The sequence below is a fragment of the Lipotes vexillifer genome, unplaced genomic scaffold (assembly GCF_000442215.2).
Source record: "Lipotes vexillifer unplaced genomic scaffold, Lipotes_vexillifer_v1.1 scaffold565, whole genome shotgun sequence".
Lineage (NCBI taxonomy): Eukaryota > Metazoa > Chordata > Mammalia > Artiodactyla > Lipotidae > Lipotes > Lipotes vexillifer.
Window position 1 is genome coordinate 378864 of NW_006771554.1, and position 9747 is coordinate 388610.

The 9747-nt window shown below is 47.3% G+C and overlaps 1 protein-coding gene across 3 annotated transcripts in view; it reads right to left on the bottom strand.

Moving 5' to 3' along the window:
- Positions 1–9747, bottom strand: part of SLC13A3 (solute carrier family 13 member 3) — a 77145-nt gene that overhangs the window by 2633 nt on the left and 64765 nt on the right. For all 3 annotated transcript variants that reach the window (XM_007446926.1, XM_007446928.1, XM_007446927.1), the window contains 2 exons: positions 3032–3193; positions 408–545 (listed from right to left, as the gene is read on the bottom strand). In XM_007446926.1, coding sequence (XP_007446988.1) covers positions 408–545; positions 3032–3193 — 300 coding nt within the window. The remainder of the gene's footprint in view (positions 1–407; positions 546–3031; positions 3194–9747) is intronic.

The following is a 9747-nucleotide window of genomic DNA, read 5'->3' on the forward strand; positions in this document are numbered from 1 at the left end:
CTGCCACGACCCTCGGCCTCTGTCTCCTCTCCAGCAGGCTGGGCACCGAGGCCCGGCCCTAAGTTCCAGGCGTGGTCCGCTGCTCCTCTCCTAGAGACGCCGCCACTGGGCACAGAGCGCTTGGCCAAACAAGTCAGAAGACAGGGCGGTGCCCAGAGAGAGGGGAAGCCCCTCATCTCTGAAGCAAACTTTGGAAAGTAGTCGCTGAGGCAGTGCTTCCTGAAGTTGCCTAAGCGTAAGAATCATCTCAGAGTGTTTGCTAAAAGGTATATTTCTGGTCCCACTCGGAAGGACCTATTCAGAAATTGCGGGATGTTGGGGGAAGCACAAGTCCTGCCTCGATGCCTTGCCCACCCCTGGCGTCCACCCACCTCCCCAGACCTCTGCTAGAAAATGCCCAGACTCACCATGTCTTTGACCAGCAAGTGTCCAGAGGCGAAGGCGATTGAGTTGGGGGGTGTCGAGACTGGTAGCATGAAGGCATAGGAGCAGCCCACTGTGCCGGGGATCATCAGATACAGGGGGTGCACCCTCAGACGGATGGCCTGGGCCAGCAGGGGCGGGACAGACCGAGACCAAGAAACACAGAGAAACCACACGGGAGATGGAGACAGGTGGAGACACAGAGAGGCGTGGAGAGAGATTGGCGAGTGAGAGAGAACGAGAGAAACAAACGGGAAGATGGATTTAAAGACACACAGAGAGAAATGCGGCCAGAACGGACACACAGGCAGAGACAGACAGACAAGAAGAGAACCAGACCGAGGGAGGTATGGAGAGAACATTCCTAGGTTAGCGACATTCCAAGCACGTGCAGGTTCATCAGGGAGGATGGGCTGGGGAGATTATCCTAGAACACTCCCTCTTCCAACTTGAGCGCATATCAGAATCACCTGGAGGGCTTGTTAAACCCCAGAGCGCTCGCGCCACCTCTTGCAGAGTTGCTGAGTCAGCAGGTCTAGGGCAGGGGCCCCAAGAAATTGCATTTCTAACAAGCTCCCAGGTGATGCTGATGCTTCTGGTCCAGAGACCACATCTTGAGAATCACGGCTCTAAAAACCCTCAAGTCCCCTGCCTGGTCCTTCTCTCAGCCTAACGATCCAAACAGCTGGCCTCTGGGTACCTTTTGTTGGGGCCTCACTGGATTTCAGAGATAAAGAGAGCTCAAGGTAGCACCCGTCCGTCGGCACTCATTTCCAAATTTCTAAGGCCGTGTGGATCAAAGGTGTCTGTGGGTTGGCCTCAGTGAGCAGACCACCGGTTCATCGCCTCCCGCACATGACACGTCCACCTGTAACTCATGCTGGCCACTCCGCCAGCATTTTATCTTAAGGTAAGGAGTTTCGGTCCCTCTAGGGAATTTCTGTAAACCAAAGCATATACATTTTCTCAAAAAGCACTAAGATCACCCCCTTGCATGTAAAATGTTTTGATTTTGATGATAAGCAACGTTTAGAAGAATAACTCGTTTGCTAGTATCTTCTTCAGCAAAAGCTGCCCCTGCAGACCTGACTGGGTCTGCTCTCCCTCCTCTCACCCATAGCACCCCCATCTCTCTCAATTGCCAGATCCGTCAGGTCCTGGGGAAGGGTGAGATTAAACCCAATCACGCTTAGCAAGGCTACGGGGACCCCTACCCCACACTGCTGGTGGGAGTGGAAATGGCACGCCCACACTTGGGAGGGCAATTTGCCCATCTCTTACGAAATTGTAAGTGCACATGCTCTCTCACCCAGGGATCTCAGTTCTGGAGATCTAGATGTATCTACGTATAAAAAGGTGCTCAGACAAGGAGAGGCCAAGGCAGCATTGCTGGGAAATAGCAGGGCCTGGAAACAACCTCTGCGTTCATCAGTAGAAGACTGCTTAAATAAAATCAGCAACTCTGGATTCATAATGGAATATTCTCTAGTCATTGAGAAAGAATAAAGTGTATCTGTGTGTGCTAATACAGTGTGATATCCATTATAAATTGATGCATAAATAAACAAGTAAAAAGCAAAAAGTGATTCAGATAGTGTGCCTGGCATATCACTGTTTGCATATAAAGCATATACTTGCAACATTGATTAAATTTGATCACTTTGGTCTGTATTGAGATAATCATATGGTTTGGTCTTCTTTAGTCTATTCAAATATAAAACTATACTGATAGTGTCTGTTAATCAGTTTTGAAATTTCTGGTAGAATTCATATGATCTTGGATCCATTTTGTTATTCGCATCCTTGTTTACACGCGACATTGAGTTATAACTTTCTTTTCCTTTGCTCTCCTTCTGTTTTTGGTGTCAGGGTTTTGCTAACCTTGTACCTTGATTGAACAGCTTTCTCGATCTTTCTGTGCTCTGGAACACTTGGGGTGAGTGGGGACTATCTGTTCCTTGAAGGTTTGCTAGCTCTCACCTCAGACATCCCTCTGGGGCTAGTGATTTTTAGAGCAGTGATTCTCAACCGGGATAATTTTGTCTCCCCAGGAGACATTTGGCAATGTCTAGAGACATTCTGGATTGTCACAATTTAGGGGGGATGCCTTTGGTATCCAGTACGTAGAGAACAGGGATGCTGCTAAACATCCTACAATTCACAGGACAGCTTCACATAACAGAATTCTCTGGCCCAAAATGTCAGTAGAGCTGAGAAACCCTGCTTTAGAGGGAGGCTAGAGCTTTGCCTACCATTAGAATTTCTCCTAAGGTTATTTGTCCACTCAGATTTTCTACTTCTTCTTAATCCATATTTGGCAATTCCTATTTCCCTAGAAAGCTCTCCATGTCACCATGGGTTACTTTTCCCAAAGGAGGGAATTGGGTGCATTTGGAAAATATTTACTGTTTATGCATTTCTTAAAGAAAAAAAACAGTGTTCTTTTTTAAAAAAAACATCATGGCTCTGACACTCTCATGCATTTTGGACGAGAGCAATGACCAACTGTGGCTCCTGGTGGAGTTCCCAGGAGCGAGAAAAAGATTTCTGAACGTGTGATGGGGAGAGGTGTTTCCCTCCCGCCCCAGGACCCTATATGGACCCTCACCAGCTCCGCCAGGACAGGCAGAAAGATGATGATAGTGGCCGTGTTGCTGGCAAACTCCGTGAAGAAGGCGACAACCACAGTGATGAGCAGCACGGCCAGCGCTGGTGGCACCTTCTCCAGGGGGTGCAGCTGCCCACCAATCCACGCGGATAGCCCCGACTCCTGCAGAGGGGAGGAAGCAAGGACACCTCTTCAGCCTCCCGCCCTCCAACAGCTGCCCAGCCCCCTCCCCCCAGAGCCTGGGCCAAGGGGGAAGGGTTAGGGTTGGCCACAGCGATGGCAACTACACCCTTTCACATACGGGTTGACTGAGGTTCAGAGAGGGTAAGTCACCTGCTCAAGGTCACATATTCCAGCCTGGACTTCGGTCAGCTTCTCTGCTTCCTGAGCTGCTCTGTACTCCATACTCTATAGGCCCAGGGCCCAAACCCCTGAATCCTCAAATAATCCATCTGGTTCTCCAAATAATCCATTTGGTTGTGGGACCCCCTAAACTTGAGTGGGAGAGGGGAACTGGACCCTGCATGCTAAATCTTCTCATTCCTCCAGTGATGGTTACTAATTACAAAAATATTAACACATTTATACAAAATATTCAATATTAATTTTATAATTATTATGTATTAATACATACCAAATATATAATATATACAAGATATTATATATATGATATATAATAGGAATCGTGTCAGATATATATCAAATACAACACAATGAATAGGATTATCAATAATAAAGATATTTATAATGAGTATTACAATGGTGGTACCACAAACACTAACATTATTAACATATTATTCCTTATCATAAGAATCACCATTATTGAGGCTTTACAGGGTGCCAGGCGCCTGCCTGCATTACCTCCCTGACTCTTCCCCACCATCCAGCAAGGTAAGCATTCCTCCCAGTGTTACAGAGAAGGAACCCTAACTTGGCAAAGTTTCTGTGATTTGCTCAAGGTCCCCAAAATAGTGACTAAGATGTATTTTGCACTCAGGGCCACGTACGTCAATAAACTAACATTCTCCTGCAAAGTTCCTTGTCACTGGGCACTCTCCACTGGATACACCAGACTGTCACTGCACCTCTTAATGAAGGGCAGTGCCCAGAGCGGACCACTGCCCTCCAGGACAGAGAAAAGACAAGGCAGATTGTCTCCTCCCTGGCTCCAGACTACACCTGCCATCAACGTTGCAGAATTACCTCCGAGCTCTCTCTCTGCTGAGTTCTCCAGGAATTACTGTACTTACGAGTATTTAATAATGATACTCTCCCCCACCTCTGTCTTCACCACTTCAAATGTATCCTTAACAGCCCGGAATCCAACGCACCTTCATTAAGACCCCAGAGAGGAAAAACTGATGTAAAATTGTGCTCGATGCTGCCCCCTGGTGGTGCCGTGCAGCAATATCTCATTAAAGCTGCAAGGGCGCTGCCTGTCGGTCGTTTTCTTAACAAAGATAAAAAAGCTGTAGGCTTAGGAGCTGATCAAGGGCAGAGTTGGATTAGACCCCTAACATTTAGAATCAAGTGTATGTCTACCATAGCCCTTTTATGGTAGACATACACTCATATGTCTACGCAGTATCTTTTGGTACCAACAAACTTCAGTTTATCAGAGACAATTTATGCTCTTTTGTGTTTAATAGAAAATTTGCTGCTTATTCCAGAACTTAAGCTGTCATAGTGGATTCTAGAATGCAGTATTCTGTTTTTACATAAATAAAATAATACATTTGTCGCTACGCTAAGACTTAAAAGTTACCTTCAAGGAATGAATAATACATGCTAGTTTTCCCTAGAAGAGACCTTATAAAATTAAGGTTCTTCTTTCATATTTGCACTGTTTGATAGCTTAGAAATTATAGTATACGGCAGAGTTGAGCCCCAGCCCCTCCTCTGGCCCAGGGAACGCTGCAGGGAAAAATGGGTCCACTAGTTTTTCCCAGAGGCCACAGCTCTGGCAAAGAGACCGACAGCGTGTGTGCAATTAAATGGAGAGCGGCTGGGGAGAGGGAATATTAATGAATTGGATGAATGAGGAGCCAAGAGCTTCCCTGCAGCCGGGCCTCTGGGTGCCAGGCTTCCAGCCAGTGTCCCAGCAGCCACTCAGGGCCCTGGCTCAGCTTCCGTAGCTGGAGGGAGGCCTGGCAGCTTCCAGAGAGAGGAGACCCCCCAGCTGCTCTCAAGGGGACTCGAATGGGCTTCACCTGCCCTTTCCCATTCCCTTCGAATCAGAAGCTCTGTTTCCTTGGAAACACACAGCCACATGGTTTTCCCAGGGACTCCAGGACCAACAACGGGCAAGGTCAGAGGCAGCATGCCCAGTGGGTGAGGACAAGGGCTCTGGAATCAGATTAAGTTTGTCCCCCCACCTTAATCCATTCTAGCTGTGTCATCCTGGGCAAGTAACTTAACCTCTCTGTGCCTCACTTCCTTTTCTGTAAACTGAGATGTACCAGTCCCTGTCCCAGAGGGTTATTGTTGGGAAAAAAGGAGCTAATCTGTAAAGCACTTAGAAAAGTGCTTGGGCACCGGGCAAGTGCCCAAAACATGCCAGCTGCCATTAGTGGCATCAAGTCACGAGATGTCAGAGGTGGCGGAACACTCAGAAATTGCCCCAGGCTGTGGTTGTCAAACTGTGCTCCTTATAGCCCCCACAGATGCCAAGAGATACCTGAGGCCACATCGCAGGATGGGAGGGAGAGGCTGAGCTGACCCCTCTTCCTCCTCCTTTCCCAGTTCCACGAGGTCCTCTCTCCCTGATCTCTCTGACATATAGCAGGGTCAGATCTTAAAGGAGGGTGTTATGGTACAAGTGGAATGTTTAAAGTTAAAATCTCTGGGATTACCCTGGTGGTGCAGTGGATAAGAATCCGCCTGCCAATGCAGGGGACACGGGTTCGATCACTGTTCCGGGAAGATCCCACGTGCCGCGGGGCAACTTAAGCCCGTGCGCCACAGCTACTGAGCCTGCACTCTAGAGCCGCCAGCCACAACTACTGAGCCTGCGATCTAGAGCCTGTGAGCCACGACTACTGAGCCCGTGCGCCTAGAGCCCGGCTCCGCAACAAGGGAAGCCACCTAAATGAGAAGCCCGTGCACCGCAACGAAGAGTAGCCCCCGCTCACCGCAACTAGAGAAAGCCCGCGCACAGCAATGAAGACCCAACGCAGCCACGAAGACCCAAAGCAGACATAAGTAAATAATAAATAAACAATTCTTTTTTAAAAAGTTGAAATCTCAATAGAAAACCCTTGAAAATCTCTTTAAAAGCCTCATAAAACACAATAGGCTCAGCTGTGTGTGTACAACTCTGTATAAGAATTCTTAGGTAGAGAGAGCCAGCCAATTTGATTAAAGGAAAGGAGGAAGACTTTACGCACATGTGTGAACATTCAAACGACTGTAATACTTACAAGCTGTGTGGCATTGGGCAAATTAATGAACGTCTCTGTTCCTTGATTTCTTCAAGGGGTTGTGGTGAGGCTTAAATGAGTACAGGTAGAAACGATTCCTCTATATAGTAAGTACTGAACAGGGCTTATTATTATTTATTTAACTTAACAAACACTTAATATAGTGCTCACTCTGTGCTGGGCACTCTTCTAAGTATTTTGTTAATGTTAACTTATTAATCTTTGAAACAACTCCATGAAGTAAGTAGTATAATTATCTATCTTTTATGGTTGAAGAAACTGAGGCACAAAGAGGTTGTGATTTGCCCAGATAAGTCAATTAAGTTTGGAATTTTGAGCCCAGGATCTGGCTCTTACTTCATCAGTCTACCTCGTCAATAAAATAACAACAACAGCAACAATAATAATAATAAGATAACTTTCCAGCAGGAAATGAGGGATTCGGGAGAATACACACGTTTCTACTTGCCTATAGGGTCTGTTCCACCCTGATTTAATACCAAGCTTGTATCACTGAATATATTTGTAGATAAGTTTATTGTGGGTAGAGATTAAAAGAGATATAAATGAAGGTGTCAGAATAAGACCTTTTTCTATGAGACAGTAAAATTACAATAACAAGAAAAGTGGTGAGGTTGACACAGGCTGCTGGTTTTAACACCTGGTCTGTATCAGCCCTCCGCTAGGTACTTGCCATCCATCATGTCATCAGTCCTCAAAACAGCCCATATTGTAGGTCTTGTCCAACAAATATTTATTACACGATCATGTTATGTACTAGGACTTTTCTAGATGCTTAGAACAGCAATGGATAAGACAGGTATGGTCCCTGCCCTTGTGGAGCTTACATTCTAGTAACAGAGATACCAATAAACAAACAAATGAACAGGATAACTTGGAGGTAGGTATGGTGTAAAGGAAATAAGTGGGGTGATAAGAGGGAGAGTGACTGTGAAGGGCGGATGTTACTTTAGACAGGGTGGTCAGGGATGGTCTCTCTGAGGACGTGACCTTGGAGCCGAGACCTGAGGGTAAGGACACAGAGATCTCAGGCAAGAGCATGTGGCAGAGAGAAAGCAGATGCAAAGGTCCTGGGGTGCAGATGAGTCGTGTGGCTGAGGAACTTTAAGGTGCCAGTGGGACTGGAGGGGAGCCCACGAGGGGACAGAGGTAAGAGCTGACATCAGGAAGGTAGGCAGGGGCTGTCGTGTGTAGGCCAAGTCAAGCCATCAGACTAGAGTCTAATTATATGGGCAGTTTTGCAGCAGGAGAAACCTGCAGTGAGGACATCAAGTGGTCAAGCTCAGAGCAAGCACTGGGATCTGCTTCCAGCCCTTCAGAGCCAGCAGGTGGGAGTCCAGTCCCAGTGCAAAGGCCTCTAAGCCCCAGGAGGCCCGGCTGTGACCTGGCGAGGGCACTGGGCAGGGCTAGGAAGCAGGACATGCCCTGAGCACTCTGGTCCCTCCTGCAGCAGGCCGCCTGTGGGGGGGATGGTACGAGCAGGGGTTGGGGGAGGGAGCAGCTGTCACACAAAGTCCTTTTAGAACAGAAACCGCGGCCAGCTGCCCAAGGCTGGGCCAGGAGCCAGACTGGCCTCCCGGCATGCTCAGTGGTCCTGCAGCCAGGCCCACTGAGAGCCAGTCTTTGTCCACCACTCCCTGAGCTTGGAGAAGCCTTTGGGGTGCAGGTCAGGCTCAGGGTGAGGCGAGGTTCATATCATCTCGATAAATGGCATCATTTCCACCGAGTCGCTCAGGGCAAGAACCTCCCCTTTTCCATAATATCTAATCATAATAAACAACTATGTCTGGCTATGTTCTAAGTTCTCCACATGTATTAATTCACTTAATACGTGTAACAACTCTATGAGGTGGGCACCATTATTATGCCCATTTTACAGATTAGGAAATGGAGGCACACAGCTCAGAGGTGAAAGATCGACTCCAACCCAGATGGTCTGGGTCCACCACCCATGCTTTCTACCATTGCACTGCATGGCCTCCTCAAGGCCATGGCTAACATGCCACTTCCTCCCGGAGCCTTCCCTGATACACCCCCAGTAGGAGGCAATAGTGAGAATAGTGAGAAGAGTCAGACAGATGCAAGTTCAAAGCCCAGCTCTGTTACCTATGAGCTGTGTTCCCTAGCATGAGTCACTTAACCTCTCTGGTCCTCAGGATTCCTAAAATGGAGACAAAAACAGTACTTTTGTTCATCCATCTTTTTGTTCCTTTTGAAGTCTGTACCTTTGTATGTGTCATTTATTGAAAAAAATGAACAAAATAAAAACACATTTCACATAAAAAGAGTAGCTATGTAGAGAAGCTGGATGTGCACCGCCCCCCACCGGTCCCCCTTCAGTGCGGCCTTGGTGTGGGGTCCATAGCGTGATGGTTCCGCTCTCGGGACTCTGAAGGCCTTTTGTCCCAGCGCAGGGAGTGCGGGGAGCAGACGGCCTTCACTGTCAGCCCCTGAGGGACCGGCTCAGACTGGAAGTTGTCCTGCCCAAGGTTATACCACTCCTGGGGCGGAGTCTCCCCACCTCTCCTGCTTCCTTCCCTCCCTTTCACAGGGCACAGCCTAATGCCTGCTCACTAATCCCCGCCTCAGAGTCAGCCTCCTGGAAGCTGAACCCGCAGTCACCATGGAGTGAGTGTTTCGAGAGAACACACAGGGAGCTCTTGGCTCCTATTAGCGGTGTATCCCTTCATTTACTCTCTTCTTTAATTACTCCCAACAACCCCATAGAGTAAGAACTTCAAGCCCATTCATAGCTGAGAAAACTGGTGCCCAGAGGAGTTAAGGAACTTGCCTAAAGGGCCCCAGCAAGGAGTAGGATAGCTTGGATTTGAATCCAGGTACTCAGATCCCAAGCCTGGGTTTCCGTAACACTATTTGAAACTGATAATTAAAACTTAATTTTATAATGCCATTTGCAGCAACATGGATGGACCTAGAGATTATCATGCTAAGTGAAGGAAGTCAGAAAGAGAAAGACAAATATCGTATGATATCACTTATATTTGGAATCTAAAATATGACACACAAGGAACTTATTTATAAAACAGAAACAGACTCACAGACATAGAGAACAGACTTGTTGCCAAGGGGGAGAGGGGTGGTGGAGGGATGGATTGGGATGTTAGGATTAGAAGATGCAAATTATTATATAGAGAATGGATAAACAACAAGGTCCTACTGTACAGCATAGGGAACTATATTCAATATCCAGTAATAAACCATAATGGAAAGAATCTGAAAACGAATGTGTGTGTGTGTATATATATACATATATAA